Source organism: Oryx dammah, unplaced genomic scaffold (assembly GCF_014754425.2).
Source record: "Oryx dammah isolate SB20612 unplaced genomic scaffold, SCBI_Odam_1.1 HiC_scaffold_2, whole genome shotgun sequence".
Lineage (NCBI taxonomy): Eukaryota > Metazoa > Chordata > Mammalia > Artiodactyla > Bovidae > Oryx > Oryx dammah.
Window position 1 is genome coordinate 179,843,699 of NW_024070186.1, and position 19,522 is coordinate 179,863,220.

A 19,522-nucleotide genomic window follows, 5' to 3' on the forward strand; every position below is an offset into this window, starting at 1 on the left:
TCCTTTTGGTGTTTGAAACACAAAGGATTCATTCTTCTTCCTTTGAAATCAAAATGTCTTAACTGGTTTTTAGGAATTGAAAATTTGTAGCATTAAGATAGATCTTTTCTCCCCTTAGAGATTAAAAAAAAATTTTTTTTGGCTGCGCTTGGTCTTTGTTGCTGCGCATGGGCTTTCTCCAGTCGTGGTGAGTGGAGGCTACTCTCTGTAGTTGCAGTGCACAGGTTCTCACTGTAGTGACTTCTGTTGTTGTGGAGCACAGGCTCTAGGGTGTGTGGGCTTAGTTGTCCCATGGCATGTGGGATCTTCTCAAAGATCAAACTAGTGTCCCCTGCATTGCAAGGTGGAGTCTTAACCACTGGACCATCAGAGAATGCCTCCCACACCCCCACCTCCTGATGCCTGAGATTTAAAATCTCTCATCTAACTAACTCTGAGTCAGTTCACAGACCTAAATCTCCATAGAGAAATGGAAGATCAGAAAATCTTGTGGAAGAACTCTAAGATGAATATTCTGAGCCTCTGTTTCCTCCAAAAAGTCATGGCCATTTGCTCAAGGAAAGTATAGAAAATGTACAGGGACTCTCAGGTACTGACCCTGAGCAGTTATCACTCTTGAGAACCTTGGGTGGGTGCGATTGCCGTCAGCTGCTTATAAGGTCTAGCTGGGAGAAACTGTCTGGAATCCACCTCATATTTAGGTGAGCTGGCTCGAAATTCATCCTGCGGTTCTCACAGTTTCTAAGAGTATAGTTGGAAAAACATCCTCAACAAGTGGCAAAATCTCTACATTGACTCGGTGACCTATGGAGTTGGAGGTGCTATGGGGAGGGCTAACTGGAAGCTATTGGAACTCTTTAAGTCAAATAGTGAACCAAAAGCAGCACTGTGTCCGGGGAAATCATGTTGGCTGGTTCCACCAGGGGAGGCTGTGAGTGCCCCACCAAGCATACACCTAGTGTGTGCCTCCAAGGGTAATCTACTCTGGAATTAGAGCCAAGCATCTTCTAGGACAATGGCAGTGACAGCTGTCAGAGGACTGCTGCAGGGGAATAGCTGTGGGCTCACACGAGACCCCTGCTAGCTGTGGGGCAGAACAGTGGACCAGAAAAGAGACTGAGATTCTCTTTAGCTGTGAGAATCAGCTTTTATTACCTTTGAATAAGTTCTCTTTTTCCTTAATGAAGACAGCCTTCATATTATGGCAAAAACCAATGGGAGTCATTTATTTAGACATTTATTTCACATACAAGTTTTCAAGAAGACATCTAAGTGAACATTCGCACAAAACAATGAGTGGACATACATTTATACTAGGAATGCATTCAGAGGTAAGGGCTTAGCATTGCATTTGGGGTGTCCCTGGCTCCCTCAGAGTTGAGGTTCGTCTGTCATGGGGCACCAGAGGTCCCCAAATCGGCTTTCTTCACTGCAGCTACCTGCCACTGTCTATCGCCTGCTGTTGAACATGAGTGATTTGTCCCTTCTCCTCACTGAGCATGCTCCTGGACTGCTCGTAGCAACCTCTTGCTGAAGGATGGGATGGACTCATGGGATGGATTCAGTATGGCCTGAATGCTGTCTGCAGTGGCGAGCCAGGGTGGCGGCCTGGTCTTATAACTTCTCTCTTCTGATGCCCCACAGCCTCACAGGACCTTGGAGCTGGAGTGGTCTTGGCCATCATGCTCAACTTCTCTTCAGATAAGGAACTCAGGCCCAGGAGAGACTGGTTTGTCCAACAACACTCAGAAAGTGGTAGCGACAAGAATGAAACTTGTCTTACAGCTTCTGGTCTAATGCTCATTCTATGTGGCAGGCTGCCCTGAGCTGTTTTAAGCATACTGTGAAGTTTTTCTCTTAAAAAAAAGTTTCCTTCCAGATGAATAAAGTAGGTTGTATGTGTAATAAAAATGCCAGTAAGAATTAGGGTATTTGTGGGAGTAACACAGTAAGCGCAGGCAGGATACAGCCAGGCTCCAAAGGGTCTTGGTTAAGAAGTCAGAGAATAAAATGACTACTTATGTACACTTAAAAAAAAATAGGATATGGGGTAATTTTTAAAGATATAAGACAGGATTAAGTAAATACAGGTTTAAGTGGTTGGCTGAGGTGACTTAAAAGTTCTGTTTTTGTAAGTTTCTTTGTTCCAGCAGCCAGAACAAAGAATAGTAGTAAGTTGCTAATAAAAAAAAAAAAAAATTTCACAGTGTTTGTAAGGTAACTTTTTTTTTGCTTTAGGATCAGAGCTTTCCCTGCTACTGAAACTTGGGGAAAAAAACTTCTACAGATTGTCATGAAGGCAATGTTATGTGATATGAGACACAGTAATCAGAGTGTGACTTCACTTTTGACTTTCATGTTCCACCCGAAAAAAGATAAAATACAAACAACCTTGGTCTAAGATGGTGGGTAGGACTGTCTCCTTCTTTAGAAGCAAAGTTCATTAAGTTAATGTAATACAAGTTCAAATGCCCACTTACAACTGACAATAGGTAAGGGGACCCAAATTCCACCTTGGCATGATCCCAGACATGACAGACAGAACTGGATTGTTCAGCTTGGAGAAGGAATTGTTCCTGAGCCTTTCTGGCCATTGGGGAAATTTAAGAGACGGAGGTAGAGAATACGATTTTAGGCATTGAGAAAAACTCTTCTGCAAGAGAAGGTGGCTCTTTCATTAATGACCAAATAATGTTCCATAACTGACATGAATGTAATTGGCATTCTTTTGCTGCAATAGTTCGTTCACCATGTTGCAAGTTTCTTGAGCACAGACACCAAGCCTTTTTTCATTTTCATATCCCTCACTGTGCCTAGAACATAGCCTTACACATAACCGTGCTTAATTAATATTTATAGTAAATCATCTACTTTCCTGAATCATGCTTTGATATAATGATCAACCCTGGGTACCTATTACTAAGTGGTGATTTCTATTAATGTGCATCTTCTCTAGAGCAGGAATTCAGAACATCTACACAATACAAGCACACGCCCACTGGCACCACACACACCTCTCTGTGCTGGGCACACTAGTGACATGAAACTGCACTAAACGATTAGGAATTTATAATTTGGATAACACAGCGGAAATCAACCTAGTGAGATGTGAACAATCGTTAATGCTCCCAACGAATGTCAGAAAGAAACATTTATCAACGTTTACCTGAGTCACCTGCCTTCCAACAGGCCACAGCCTATTCTGACACCATAGGTTGGGTTTCCTTCCTTCCTGCCTATATCCTCCTTGGTACCTTCTTGTATAAGTTTCAGAAAATTCAAACATACTCAGATGTCTTCTAATAAGACAGCATTTGACAAAGGAAAGGAGAAAAGTGAAAAAATGATCTACACACAGCCTTGACTCTGGTTATTTTTCCACTAAACTTGTGACTTATCCTTTCCCAAAGCAAATTCCCCTGAGGTCACCATCATCTTAAGGGTATAAATGCCACTGATCGCATCCTGAAGGAACAACTTTGGATGACCAAATCCCAGGTATTTATCTGCAACATCTGTAAGTGAACTATCTCCCCATTTGAACTCTTCCTTCAGTAGTCATTGGGTCAGTGCTGGGGGTTGTCAAAGAGACTTTTCCGACCAACAGTTAAGCGTGGAAAACAGTAAGTGTTCTGGGCTGGAAGTGTCAGAAAGTATTTCCACCTTCAATCAGTGAGCTGTAGAGTTGTATAAATTACTCAGCTCTACAGAGAGGTTTATGACCACATGAACAAGGGCTAGCCTCAAAAAACCACAATGGTATACTTAACAAACTGCCCTGGAGTGCTGGTCTGGACCAAGGTGACTACCTGATCTAAAGCAGGGCTAAGGAATCCAACTGGTCTTTGAAATACTGAATGTTTCAGGTCTCTAACTCACTTCTTCCCTGGCTCCTCAGAGTTTTAGAAAACTATCTAAAATTATATAACATTATATATAAGTGTGGGGTTGGGAGGCAGAAAATTTGCCACCTATCAGTCATATCCTAGATAAAAACCAGAGCAGTTACACATTTAGAACTGGAAAGTGTCTGAATTCCACTTTAATGAGACACACCAGGAGCATGCAAGCTACTCAGTCTGAGGAAGGCATGGGAGTTCAGAAGAGTCAGACAAGGGCACCCAGAACAACGAAGAGGTAAGTGTTGGACTTACAAGAAACAGTAAAGGGAACTGGATTACGCCTAGGCTGGAACAGCCAAGGGCATGTCAGTCTTCAGGTACAGAGAGGGTTAGTCTACAAAGGACAATGGGTGATCAGTTGCATCCTGTCTCTATGGAGGGCAGGGCATTGTTTCAGTGACAATACAGAAACACTACCCGAGCTCTTTAGATCAACTTCTTGACACAAAAAAGGTACACTGAAACAGACTCCTGAAGGGAACAAAAAAATCTTCAATCTCCTTTTGTGCATACCTTCAAAACCAAGACAGATCCGATGCCGTTCTTATCAGGCTCCTGAAATTTCTACCCAAACGGGAAACTGTGATTGAGTTACATCCGGGATCACATGTGGCGGATAATGAAAACGACTTTGAACATTTTTTATCTCCTTGGCAACAAGTGTCCCCTGCGCTGAAGGATTCTAGATGTTGCTGGGTTTAGCGATCCCACGGCAGTGGCCTCGACATACTGAAGAGAATTTCCCTCTGCACTCACACCCTGTATCTTCTTCACTTTATTAAAGGGAAAAGGTTGAGACACATAGAAGGAGAGGAACAGACTAATCAAGTAAGAGGCAGAGGTGAGAACAGGATCCAAGCCTTTAGCTTATTTATGTTCTCAAGCTTATCTTGGCAATGACTCTTTCTAGCTAAGAAAAGATTGCTTCCGAGAGTGAGATCAGGGTAAAATGGCTAAGGGGACGTTTAGGAAGAGAAGAGCTCATCATCATAAAGTCTGCCTGAATTCATCAGTCTTGCCCTTGAGGGGGTTCTCCGGGGAGCAGAATGCTGGCGGGGGTGGCAGCAGCTTTTCTCTCACATGAGCCTCCCGATGTCTGGTGAGCACAGAACTCTTGCTGAAACGTCTGCCACACTGGATGCACCCGTAGGGCTTCTCCCCGGTGTGTACTCGCCGATGCTCGCGAAATCTTGTACAGTTATTAAAACTTTTCTCACAGTCCACACACTTGTAGGGATTCTCGCCGTTGTGGACTCTCTGGTGGGCGCTGAAGTGTGAGCTGTTGGTGAAGCTCCTCCCGCACTCTCCGCACTGGTAGGGCTTCTCTCCAGTGTGGGTTCTCTGGTGTATAATGAGACTTGAGCTCTGGCTGAAGCATTTCCCACACTCTCCACATCTGTAGGGTTTCTCTCCTGTGTGAATTCTCTGGTGGGCACCAAAGTTGGAGGAGTCATTAAAGCTTTTCCCGCAGTCGAGACATTTGAAAGGTTTTTCTCCCGTGTGGATTCTTTGGTGTCGGACTAGACTCCTGCTTCTACCGAAGCACTTCCCACAGACACTACACTTAGAAGGGTTTTCCTTCTGGTGGGTCATGCGGCACATGAGACGCGCACTCCTTCCAAAGCTTTCTCCGTATCTGAGGAGCCGGAAGGGCCTCTTCCCCACGAGAGGCCTCTGATGCACTATGGCTTTCCCCAAATCTCGAGGCTGAGGCATCAGTTTTCCCTGTCGGATTCCATGAAGGTTTTCCCACTGTCTTCCTGAGATGCAATCCCTTTTACGATATCTACCTGGATCAACATTCTGGGAAATGACCCTTTTAGACTTTTCTATGAATGCCCTATGCTGCTCCATGTCCTTACAGATCACCCGTGTTGCATCTTCCTTGATACTACTTTCAATTTCAAAATCTGAAAAAAAGAAGACAATAAAAATTTCGGACCAGTTCTGGGTTAATATAAATAACACAGCTGACAGGCCCTGTACCTTAAGGCCTCTGTGTGCTTCACTGACCTCAGGCAAGGGGGACTCTTTTCTGATTCACTGGGCCTTACTTTCTTTCAGTCCCATGGACAGCCATCAGTGAATCCACTGACTTACATAAGAAGCCCTAATCACGTCATCTTTGGAAGTGTTCTGATTGGGTCCATCTGGGCCTTGGAGGAAGTTACAGCCTAGCAGTTGGCTTACATAGAACCTGGTAATTTGGTGACAGGTCTGGAGCTCATCTTAAAATACAAGGTTCACCAGAGATGGTACAGAAGGACTTTGTTTCCAAAGTTATCAACTCAGCAGTTTCAGTTCCAGAGTCAACAATTTCATCTTGTCTACTACAAATTCTCATAAAAATACCACCAAAGAGCATGTGTGTGAACTCCCTTTTCAAACGTTTGTTTTGAACCAGCATAGAGTATAGGAAGGAAAATAATGACAGGTAAGGTTATAAAGCTCAGATTAAGGATGGCTGTGGAAGCTTAACACAAGTCTAATACGGAAAACTGGTTTGGGGACTTTTACAATAGTTTAGGCAAGAGACAGAGAAATGCTAAACTGGTGGTTATGGCAACTAAAGAGGGGGCAGATGCAAATTCCCCAACAGTTGAGAAAATATGTCATCTGCCTGGATGTAAACGAAAGAGTAGGCATCAAAACACATCGCTACCTTTCCAGGTTGGATGTGCTATGGGAGGGCACCAGGAAGAGCCATGTTGTGGGAAGGAAGGTGTTGATATTCCTTTTCAAACTTTTAAGGCTGGGCTGCTGGTGAGATGCCTGTGAGGGCATTCAGTGGTTGGTGGGACACCCGTAGGTGGAGCTCAGATCCAGAATAAAGTCTTTCTGTCTCTGCCTTTTTCTTATGCATATCACACATAACAGACATTTCTGCTCTGAGCTTACCAACATGTCTCCTTGACCTGAGTTTTTCTCACATATAATTCCAAGTTCTTCCCAACAGTATTTCTAGGAGATATAAAACATTATCTTCCCCCTACACACAAAAACCAAGGCTGGGATCCCAAGGACTAAATCAGGAAAATGTAAGCTCCTCCCTTGAACAGAAGCACCATGAGGACAAGGACTGTTTTATTCACTGCTACTTTACCCTTCTCCTCAAATGGCACAGGACACACAAATATTGTTTAATGAACAGACATGCACATGTGATGTGCCAGCTCTCCTAATTTGTCAGTAATCCCACTGACTCCTTTACCAGAGCCCCAGTGATCCTTACCACTTGGGCTTTGCAGTAAACCTGGAGGTCCCTGGAATTCTGGTTCTTGCATGATTTCCTCCTCACTCATTCTCTCACTGCCAGAGTCTTCAACAAGTGCCTCCTGGGAGTCCTCCTCAGGTTCCCAGACCGCAGGTTCCTGGGGTTCAATTTCCATGTCCTCTCTTTCTTGAACTGAGGGTGATGGGGCTTCTTCTGGGGAGCTGGTGGGAGCAGCAGATGCCCGCGAGTTAATCAGAGCATCCATCTCCTTGTAGAATGCGCAGGACTCTAGCACATGACCATTTTTCACTTTGCGGTAACTCTTCTGAAGGCTTTTGAACTTGGTCCGGCACTGTTCCGGAGTTCGGAGGAAGCCACACTCTCGCAGCTGCTCAGCCACGGCACCATACAACTTGCTCTTCCGATGACAGGCTTGCAGTGCTTCGTAAAACCGAGTCTCATGGAGGATGTCAAGGAAAGTCTTGGTTTCCTCGTAGCCCCAGTGTACACCTGCCATTCAAGGATAAAGTTCAAAGATACAAGGTGTCTGCAGCCATTCAAGAGTAAAGTTCAAAGATATAAGTTGCCTGTAGCCTTCATACATTACAAAATATAAGAAGTACAAGAAAACAAATCCCATTCCCTGGAACAATAATATGTCTTGGAATAAGCTTTGCAAGAAAGGAGAGGATCTGTATAAAAAATCTGTAATATTATATTGAAAGACATAAAAGAATTACAAAGAATGGAGAGACACTATATTTCTGGGTAGGAAGACTCAAACTGTACAGATATCAATTCTCAAATCTATTTAGTCAAAAACCCAAAAGGATTTTAAAATTGATATACTGATCTCAAAGTTTATCTGTCAGAATAAAAATGTAGCCCCTAAATCTGCTGTTGCTATGGTTATTAAGGAGTGAGCTGTCTGCCTTTAAAAAATTTTTAGGAATAATGGACTAAGACACGCAATAGCATGAGAGTTGCTATCAGCTCTTTAGCCCATCTTCTTTGAAGAGCAGAACTATATCTAGAGTAGTTTTTGATGTTACTGAGTCCTCTACTTCAAGAGATGAAATGATCTATAAGAGAAGCAGATGTCCTGCTTTTATAACAGAATTAAAGTTTTAAGAGTATGTTTGAATATAGTTAAACATGCTTTTGGGGTGTTTTGTAATCTGCAATAGGAAAGTCTTTTCTAACCTCTGCCTCAAGGGTTTCCTTCAGCCTCACTGGAATCCCAAATTTGAAACTGTCTGACCCTTATGTTTATGGATCTCCAGAATGGTGAATACCTGTATGTGTGTAATACATTTTCCCATCTTTTCCCTGAGATTTGTTTCTTTTGAATAGGTACAATCATGATTACAGTCTCAGCTCTCCTAGTCTGGTTTATTTTTCCACTTTATCTAAGAAACTATCATCTTTTTCATAAGGTGGTTTGCAGGCACCTAAGGTGGTTAACTGCCACCAGGCAATGTTCTATTGCATTTTAGCATCTGCAGAATGTCTTCATCCATATTATTTCATTTAACAGTAACAACTAGGCTCGTAATCTAAGCCATATTTTAAAGACAGAAAATTGAGTTCTAAGTAGTTATATGATAAGTCAACTGTCACACAATGACTGTCAACTGGTGGTTTAGTTCTCCATTTCCCAGTCCCCAAATTTCAACATCATTCTTTAGCATAGTATCTTTTTCTATCCTTTTAATTTTAATGTCTCTTTGTCCTTATATTAAAGATGCATCTCTTGTAAATGTAGTTAAAAAATATATCTGAAAAACCTGTCCTTTAAATTTATAATTAATGACATGTGGATACACACCTACCATCCTGTTTTTTTTTTTTTTCCATTTGTTGTATCTACTTTGTGTTCCTTTTTCTCTCCTTTCTTCTTTCAGAATTTCATTTTTTTCCAATTCTTTTTTTGTTGGTTACACATTCTTTTACTGGCTATCTTTGATAATGGGTCCTTGACTTTTATAATCTAACACAACTGACTGTACTGTAACAATTCTTAGATAATGTTAGATCCTTAGTACCCTGGACTCCATTTATTTTCCTTCCACAGACTCCAAATACTCAAAATCCATGCTGTGCCCTAACCTGAAAAAGAATCCTTCATGGCTGTTACTCAGACTGCACTGGGGGCAGCAACGAACACTTAGGAGCACTTTCAGTTACGTGGCCAATCACAGTGATGAGTGGCAAGTGTGTGTGTCAGAATTCCCTGTGTTTGGTCACTTCTGGGGGTCTACTCCTTTTTCCACAAGACCACATCATCCATTCTCATACCAGAATAAAAGCACCATTCTTACCACTCAGGTTTTGAAATATGACAGGGGCACCATGAAGCTCAGGCTTCCGGATAAACTCAACACCCATTGCATCACCATCAGACTCCTCCGCAGCTTCTTCCTCCTCCACCAAATTGATCTGTTCTTTAGCACTGATGCCAATTCTCTTCAGTCTGGGGAGAGACAGAGTCTCCCTTGGCTTATCCGTGGAGGAAGCATGAGCTGAAGGATTCAACAAAGCATCCATGTCCTCAAAGAAAGCACAGGGTTCTAGCACGTGGCCGTTTCTCACTTTTCGGTAACTCTTCTGCAGACTTTTGAACTTGGTCCGACACTGTTCTGGTGTTCGGAGGAAGCCACATTCTCGCAACCATTCAGCCACAGCACCATATACCTGGCTGTTTCGGGGACAAGCCTGAAGTGTTTCATAAAAGCGAGACTCTTTGAGAATTGCAAGAAAAGTCTTAGTTTCCTCGTAGCTCCAATGCACACCTGCTATTTTTTCATCTTCCAGACCCCACTGCTGCTGCTCTCTCCACGTTTTCCCTGCATTCCTTGCAGGGATCTGAATAACATGAACTGATTTTTCCTTGATGTAGTTGCTTCGCAGGACAGTCCTCTTATTAGAGGACTGCAGACCTATGGTCCATGGCTCCTTTCTTGGCTCCAGCTGGGCTATCTTGTTAGCTGCAGACACTGAGCTTCCTACAGTGAGACAAACACGTTTCAGGCTAGAGAGATCATGACTGCATGCCCCAAGGTCCTGCTTAGCATGCTCTCCTGGACCCCTTGTTCACAGCTACCCTTTAAAGATCTTGTCCAGTTCATCTTTTCTCTAAAGCCTTCCTCAACCATGACAGTGCACACTAGATTCTTGCATGAGTTATTCCTCACAATCACCTACTAACTTACACTACCGTTTCACATCTCATGTATGTACCACTTCCTTCCCCAGCTAGTTCTTAAAGGAAAATCTTTAGGGGTAAGAAACACTTATTACCTTTGACTGTCTCTCAAGTATCTAACATTGTTAGATTCACAGCATGCTCCTATGAACTGGTGTTTATTACTTATAAAGTGTGCTTGCAGCTGTTCCCTTTATCTCCTCAATCCCCCACTCAACACACACACACACTGGGGTTGTGGGAGGTGAGAAGTCATGAATTTTTGGAGACACTCTAACAAAATTAATGGGAAAGAGATGCAATAATAGGATAGCAACTTGAATTTTTTACCTTACAGTACTGTGGAGATCAAAATGTCTTAAATTTGAATCCTAGCTCCACCACGTCTCCACTATTTGGAGAAGTCAATGGCACCCCACTCCAGTACTCTTGCCTGGAAAATCCCATGGACGGAGGAGCCTGGTAGGCTGCAGTCCATGGGGTCCCTAAGAGTCGGACACGACTGAGTGACTTCACTTTCACTTTTTACTTTCATGCATTGGAGAAGGAAATGGCAACCCACTCCAGTGTTCTTGCCTGGAGAATCCCAGGGACGGGGGAGCCTGGTGGGCTGCCATCTCTGGGGTCACAAAGAGTCGGACACAACTGAAGCGACTTAGCAGTAGCAGCTCCACCACTTAACTTTACTTTTTGAAGAGGGGAAGTTTCTTAATCTCTCTGAGCCTCAGTTTCCTAGGGAATAATATCATCTATCCAAAGGTCAGTGCACGCATATGCCCAGTTGCATCTGACCCTTTGTGACCCCGTTGACTGTAGCCCACTAAGCTCCTCTGTCCATGGGATTTCCCAGGCAAGGATACTGTAATAGGTTGCCATTTCCTCCTCCAGGGCAGCTTCCTGACCCAGGACTGAACCTGTGTCTCCTGTGGCACTGGCAGGCAGATTCTTTACCACTGAGCTACCTGGGAATCCCAACAAGGTGCTAGGAATATTAAATAAGTGATCATCTATAATGCATCTAATGTCTGATAGGTATGTAATAACATTTAGTTTTCTTCTATGGAAAACACACACAAGAGCTTCATGGAATGAGTGAAGTGAAAGTCACTCAGTCGTGTCCAACTTTTTGCAACCCCATGGACTACACAATCCATGGAATTCTCCAGGCCAGAATACGGAGTGGGTAGCCTTTCCCTTCTCCAGTGGATCTTCCCAACCCAGGGATTGAACCCAGGTTTCCCGCATTGCAGGCAGATTCTTTACCAGCTGAGGCACAAGGGAAGCCCAAGAATACTGGAGTGGATAGCCTATCCCTTCTCCAGGGGATCTTCCTGACCCAGGAACAAACCAGGGTCTCCTGCATTGCAGGCAGATTCTTTGCCAACTGAGCAAGGAAGCCCCTCCTATAAAAGCAGCATTAAATCAAATCCTTGCTCAAAGAACCCTGGGGCTGAGGATCTGCTTTTCATTTTCATGTGAGAGAAGGGCATGGACAATAGATGTTCAAACATCTACAAGGACCAGGCAGGCTGCCGTGAGAGCCCTGGCCGTTCAGCACAAGTTCCTCCACTTTGCTCTGGTCACCTGCTGCAGTGTGAGAATGTGCCTGACGGTAGGTTTTTTAAGAGATGCTGGAAATCCAGATTTATGAACAAATTTTAAGTTACAACTCTGTGCAAGGCCCAAATAGATTTTCAGGCTAGATTCACGAGCCTTTAGTTTACAATCTAAGATAAAACACTGTGTGAGGTGTCCCTGAGCTTTCCCATATATAATTATTACACATGGAATCACTGGGCTACAGCTGAAGGTGCAGAGTATGGTCTCTAACCCACTCACGGCAGCTTTCACTAAGGCCTCTAATCCATCATTTTACTAGGTCTGGATGCTGTGCGATCCAAGGCAACACTAGGAAACACCTATTGTGTGGGCAACTTGCCACGTGGGTACCTTTCACTGGTCTCTGTAACTAACAGCAATGACTACTGAGATAACCACACAAGTCTTTGAAGGATGAATGGTCAGCAATGAAGCATGGATGCCCTAAGTGAAAGTTAAAATCAAGGGTCCTGCTGTTTTGGGAAGAGTGCTTTGTTACTGGTGTGTCATTGGTATCATCTTAAATTGGCAATTTTTCCCAAGTGCTTTAATTGCTTTCTGATCATAAACAACTGTTGGTTTATCTTCATTCATTCAGTTTGACATGGCCCATTTTGTAATCTCTATACTTTAGTGTCTACATGTATTGTTAAACAGAAATTCCTGTGACGAAGTTATGTAACTGTGCTGTCCAGTACAGTTACTCAATAACTTAAATATGGCTACTGCCACTGAAAAACTGAATTTTAAACTTCGTTTGATTTTAATTAATTTTATAAATTTAAATTGAAATAGCCACGGGTAGCTAGTGGCTACTCTATTAAACAACACAGGTCTGTAGTATCTATAGTGTATATTGTACACATTTTAGGCCTTTCATTCTATTCATAAGTAATCTTTGACTTGCAGCTTACATATGAAGGAAGCATATTTATCCCTGCTGTTAAAGCAGATGATACAGTTCAAAAGGTTGCTTGTAAAATTACACTTAACAAGTGGTTATGTGTGCTTGTAAAAATGTGTGCTATTTAAATAATTCACAAGGGTACTGTATTTAAATCACTTTTCTTCCATTTATCAGATTTCCATCCATTCAATGTATATTTGCTGGGCATCACCCATAGATAGGCTCTGTGCACAATGTTGGGGTTACCGTATGTTAAACAAAAACAAATCCTAAAAATACCTTGTGATTTTATAGAGTTTTTAGTCTAGTGGATGTGGGTGAGTTTTATATTTAAATAACATGACAATCATCTATAAACCTCTCTAATGTTTTAATCACTAAATTATAAGAATATGCATAAATCTATAATATAAATTGGAAGAAAGGAATGAGTGAGGTAAAAAAGCATGGTATGCTAGAGCACAGAAATGACTAGAAAACCCATGGCCCTTAAAATGATAACATTTTTATAACTATTTTACTATCAGTAGAAGTGAATACACTAGAAATCCTCACGTCTTTTATTTGAAAAGGGATAGAATCCTTACCCAGGGAGACCATGTTCCCAACACTCTCCTTTCTAATATCCCGGTAGAGGTCTTTGTGAGCAGGAATCTGATGCACACTCTTTTTGTAGGAAAAACCTCTTGCCGTGTGGACATCTTTCACTGGTCCCTGTAACACACTAAGAGTAATGACTACCAAGATAACCACATAGGTTCTGAAGGATGAATGATCATGGATGAAGGATAGGAAAGCCCTAGATAAAAACTGAAATCAAAGAACCAAGTATACATTATGTATCAAATGAAGCAAAGGTACTATAAAGAATTCATAAGAGAGAGGACCCAGCAAGGAGTCTGATTACTCAGAAGGCTGCGTGTAGGTAGTCTTTTCTGGACAAGGAGCAATGGGGGAAAAGTCTCTTGGAGTGGGTACAGAGGTTTGAAGAAATCATTGTGACTGAATATCCTAGGAAGTTAGGCCAGAGAGAACTGTTACAATTTACCTGGGACCTGACAGGAACTCGTGTGGCTGTTACTTCCTGATCTATGGTGTTCCATTCATTAGCAGGAGAAGGAACCCAGGGAGAAGGCCGAGCTGTAAGAAGAAAAGAAACTATCAGTGCTGTGGGCTCTGGCCCTTTTACTCATTCTGCTTCTCCTTTTATGGATGAGCATATATAAAAAAGCCAACAAAAATCGGTCATTTTTTCAATGAGTTCAGAACAATGCTCCAAACCATGAGCAGGGCTCACAAATGCAGATGCTTTTAGGAAGAAAGCAGGTAGAGTACATCATGAAAAGAGGGGAGGTGAGGACTGTGGGGAACTGGAGAGCACAGGTCCAGTGTTTGGTTCTGGGTGATGCCTCCCTGTTAGACTATGGCCCTGCCATAGCCAGAGCTTCTAACGTTTTTCAAGAGAAGCCAGAAAGCTGGATTTTTATGTACAATCTCGTCTTAAACCTTGAGAACTACAGACAAAACCTCCATCCCCAAACTCTTTGAGAAACAAGTTTGACTTGGCACATGAGTTACCAGTTTGCAATCTCTAGCATAAATTCATCCCCTCTGAGTAAATATCATCCTTATAAAGTTAACAAATATAGACACACAGTACTGAATACTACAGGCAAACGTACCCCCAGAAAGGTGGAAGGAAAAGAAATAAACTTATATAGTATAAGACAATCTGCAGTCTAACTTCTGCCCTAGCACTATCTAGGAAAACTTCAAAAATAAATGTTACTGTGACCAAGAACTCAGAAGCTTGCTTTACTACTTTCTACGAAACCAAATGGAACCACTTCCTTGGAAACATATTATTCCTTTTGGCACACCTAGCTGAAATCCTATGTCATCTTTTAGAAGGTATTCACCTTTCTGAGATACTTATCCCTCAAATTTCCTGTCCTCCATACCCCCAGTAAGAACCTCCACAGAACAAACTTTCCCATTTTAGGAACTCCTTATCACCATGGAATAGCAAAACCCAGAAATACCATACATTTACCAGGTAAAGTAACTGACAGCATCTAATCCATGTGAATACAGGAACTTTGATGTTGATGAACAAATATTAAAGAATCCAGAAACCATTAATATTTGCAAAGCATTCTGTCATAACATGAATTTCAGGACAGATAAGGAGGTAGTGTCCGTATTAGTGAATCTTGCCTCTTGATGAGGGATTGTGTAAATCACACAGATTTGAAAGTTTAAAAATAACCATGCCATTATGGGAGAAAGGAAACTAACATTTATTGAGCACTCTTATGCACTGACTTTTTTATGAGGCTTCTTTTAATCTATGCTAAAATCTTACTATCTTCCTTTTAGAGATGACAGAATGGAAAGTTCAAAAAGTTTAGCAACTTGACCAAGGTCACACAGATAAAGAATGCCTGAATTAGGTTTTGAACCCAGATTGTCTGCCTCTAAAGCCTAATCTCTTAATCTCTATGCATTAATACAGAGGTTGATTAATATTACTTGTTCAGATCACAAAGAAAGAAGGGCAGAGAAAGGATATACACCCATGCTTTTTTATACTGTGCTCTAGGTCCAGTGATCTTTCCACTCCTCTCTTTAAGCCTGATACTACGCTGCAGGGGATGGGGAGGACCGGTCTTCATTTCCTTGTATCTGACTTGACTCATTAATGTCCAGGGCAGACATGAACATCAGTGGTCCCTTCTCTGCAAAGTCTTATCCCTCTCACATGTCACTTCTGTGACATCTTACTGTGGTGAATCACTTTTGAAAATAAATCTCATTACCTCTTCCAATCTTTCAAGGTGTTTATGGCCAGCCAAGAAATCATATACATGCAGGACTAAAACCCACAAGCTGATTGCAGAATGAAGACTCTTAAATAACATTATGAGACCTTAAGGCCAGTCTGGACAATTTAAACTTTCTCAAATTTCATCTTAAGATCCCTTTTACTTGGAATTCCCTGGTGACTCAGTCGGTAAAGAAATTTGCCTAAAATGTGGGAGACCTGGGTTCCCTGGCTTGGGAAGATTCCCCGGAGGAGGGCATGGCAACCCACTCCAGTATTCTTGCCCAGAGAATCCCCACGGACAGAGGAGCCTGGTGGGCTACAGTCTATGGGGTCGCAAAGGGTCGTCACCCATATTCCTAACTCTTGAACCTAATGAAGTCTTCCTCCCCAAATATTCAATTTATTTTCAAGTATGTATCGAGAGGGCCCTACAGTGAACAAGTCAGAATGTTAGGGCTACAAAACAAATCTGCCATGGTCTCTGCATAGGGCATGCACAACATTCTTCTTACCATTTTGAGGTAAGGGTCGAAGCTCTCTCTTTTGGTTCGGCTGCTCCTGGCGTCCTGAGTGGAGGCTTTCAGCTTCTTCCCGAGACATCACTCTGGGTTGGGCCTCCACTGGCTCTGGCTGAAAGTCTGCCACCTCCCAGGCTGCTCCAAGGGGGGCTTGCTTCTCCAAGTGCACAGGACTGCTAACCTGGGAAATAAAGTCAATGCCATAATGGAAAAAGGGAGGAAAAGAGGGCCAGATCAGGGCCAAATTCCCCCATGAAAGATATTAAAGAAGGATAGAAGATGTGAGAAGGAGTGAAAATTTCATTCTATTCCCAATGGGACCTCTGAGGACATCGGGTCCATAGTGATATCCAAAAGTCTAGGCAGAAGGGAACAGGAGAGGGGGGAATATACAGAGAGGGAAAATCTGTTAAGAGTAAAATACAGAGCCTCCTTGTTATCAGAATACTGAGTATTCTGATACTATGAGGTTCACAGAGAAGTGAAAGTTCTCAGAACACTAATTCACTAGTGAAATGAAAACTTAGAAAATTAATCTTGACATGAGTGTCTATTTCTGACCAGCACAGCAACTTGCTAATAGACAGGTCTTTACATAAATGCAAATCCCTTGCCAGGTGAAAGTGCAAATCTTGCAGGATTTCATGAGGTTAGGGAAAGGGCTGTTGGAAAAACAATTAGACGAGCATGCAAAGTCACTGACAATAAGGATCACAGATTAAAATGGAGAAGGGTGACAAGGATGATGACACTGACGGCACTTCAGGAGACTGGACTGGAATATAAAAGGATTACAGGAGGCCCTAAGATAACTGATGAAGTCCTTTATTTTTTTATTTTGAGAGGGATCAAAACAGCCCTCTGTAGGAGCAAGCTGCAGAAGTCAAACCCTGTGAAGCATAATGTATTGTTCTCTCAAAATTTTGGGGAAACATTATGCAAAGATTTAAAACAAATACTCAGATGCATAATGTTTAGTGTCATTTGCAAGATAATAGTTCAACCAAAGCTTTTTTCCTATTTAATATGAAATTCTGATCCTTTTTAGGTAGATCCCCTTTAAAGGTCTTTCATTACTATTTATCCTTCTGTAATCTGCATTTTCTGCAATGCATCTCTTGTCCATTTTCCTTTCCACCCTCTCCATGCTAAACATAAAAATTTGGAAAAGCCTCTCTCACCTGCTGTCTTAGTCCTCCAGTCTCTTTCTCCAAATGTATAACCAGGGCCACCGCCTCTTCTCCACTTTCCGGACACTGTTTCTGTGCCCACAGCTGAATCTTCTCCGGTAAAATGGTGAGAAACTGCTCAATCACCAGCAGCTCCAGGATCTGTTCCTTGGAACGCATTTCTGGCTTCAACCACCGGCAGCAAAGTTCCCAGAGTTTACTGAAAGCTTCATGGGGTCCAGTTACATCCTCATAACAGAATTGCCTGAAGCATCTGCGAAAGGTCTCGGACTCAGAGCTATCCGATCCTTCCAGAATGGGCTCAGATATCCACTCGGGCTCCTTTTCCACCTTCATTATGAGGCATCCTTCAACCTCCAGGGGCGCGTCGGTCTGAGGGTCCAGGGATGCAGCCATGCTCTAACCCGAAGGTCAACCTCACTTCTGATTCGAAGGAGACTCAAGGAAGTCAAACCTCTGAGAGCCGCCACTTCCAATGGTTTTGGAAGTATGGGACAGAAGGGAGGTGAAAACGGCAGTGTCAGCAGGAACAGGGTACCCTAGGCTGATTACTCAAATCTATCCCAGGCCCTTGAAAAAGTGAACTTGTAATCTAAGGTCCAAAAACTCGGCCTCTTCTCGCTACAATATATGTCCCCGCGATGTGGTTTTTCAGGATTCATCTTTTAGTGCAATGTCTGCAACAGCGAGGCTAGAGGACCAGAAAATCTAGGGAACCGAGGACAGGAAGGCGGGGGCCGTCAGCGGGGCCGGGAGGGGGTGTGTCAGGGACCCGGGGAAGCGAGCCCGAGGAGGCGAGGCCCCGAGTGGGTGGGGCCGGGTGTGCAAGCCCCTGCCGGCTCCGGGTTCGAGGCTCGGGGCACGGCGGCGCGCCCAGGCCGCTGCGGGCGGGTGGTAGGGGCCGGCGTTATCCGAGGCCAGCGCTTGGCTTTTCTGGCTCAAGGTGGCCTGGGCCGTCCTCAGGAAACTTCCGCACGCTGAGGAAAGCCGCGAAGCGGCCCTGCCCCTTAAGGGAAAGGAGCTGCGGGGACCAAACGACGCTTCGCAAGATAGAGGCTACGGGTTCCTCACTGGCGGCTCGTCCGCTCTGTTCCCGGACTGCGCGGGGGGCGCTGGGAGCCGCGGCCACGCATGCGCCGCTCGCGCCCGTACGCCGTGGGGTTCAGGGGAGGCTCCCTCTTCAGCGAGGGGCTGGGGGGAGGGGGCTGCGCAGTGGACTCTCGCGAGAGCGCGCAGCGCAGTGACTCGCCGCTGAGACACTTTAGGAATGAGAAGGGGCGCTGCGTCCGCGGGGCGGAGGGACACAGCACAGGCACTTTGCTGGAGGCGGTAGAACTGCACGAGAAAGGGGAGTGGGCGTCCTCGCTCAGCCGGGGAGTCTGGGAGGCGGGAAGACTGTGAGGTGGAGGAGCGCTACTGAGGCGGTGCAAAGTTATTTCTGTCGCGCGGTGTGAGAACTCGTTTGCCTGGCGGAGGGTTCCGTGACGCGCTGGGACCGTCGCGTGCTGGCGGGACTCCTGCGTGAGGCGATCGGACGGCGGGACTGCAGCCCTCGCGGAAGGACATGGCGCCGCACCGGCCCATTCCCTGTGGGAGCTGCTGTGAATATTCGCATCTGTAAATGTTCGCATCAGTTGCCTAAAGGGCAGCGCGAGGGTCTACCCTTCGCCTGGGAGATTCTTACTGTCTCGGGCACCTGGGAAGTCGGCGGGGGGTGAGGGGGTGCAAAAATTTTCGGAGGGGATGTCGTCTTTGGCTCAGAGTCTCTCCAACGGGCTGCAGCTTCCTCCTGGTGATGCCGGGAGGAGTCGTCCAGTCACCCAACCTATGTGAAACCCCCGAACAGTGTCCACCCATCCATCCTTCTCTCCATCCCTTTACTGATTAGGTGCCAGGCAGTTTTAGGCATTTGGTATACCTCAGCGTGCAAAGCAAAGCAAAAAAAAAAAAATCCCTATTCTGGGAGTGGGGACTTGGGTAGATAGCCTTTTAGAAAATAGAACTTAGTGGCTTTTCTTTCTCAGAGAAAGTCTTAGTTAAATCTTGACATGCAAATTCTAACAGCCAAGAGACATTAGGTGATACTCTCCTGGGCATCTGCTGCTGCTGCTGCTGCTGCTAAGTCGCTTCAGTTGTGTCCGACTCTGTGCGGCCCCATAG

At 44.1% G+C, this 19,522-nt stretch overlaps 1 protein-coding gene across 1 annotated transcript; it reads right to left on the reverse strand.

The window, feature by feature from the left end:
* Positions 1-1,133: 1,133 nt before the first annotated feature.
* On the reverse strand, positions 1,134-18,437 carry ZKSCAN2 (zinc finger with KRAB and SCAN domains 2). The gene is made up of 7 exons (XM_040258174.1): positions 17,354-18,437; positions 16,167-16,353; positions 13,876-13,967; positions 13,415-13,541; positions 9,438-10,121; positions 7,135-7,626; positions 1,134-5,812 (listed from the first exon to the last, which is right to left on the reverse strand). The coding sequence occupies exons 1-7, from the start codon at positions 17,756-17,758 to the stop codon at positions 4,890-4,892; spliced, it is 2,910 nt and encodes a 969-aa protein (XP_040114108.1). The 5' UTR covers positions 17,759-18,437; the 3' UTR covers positions 1,134-4,889.
* Positions 18,438-19,522: the final 1,085 nt, after the last annotated feature.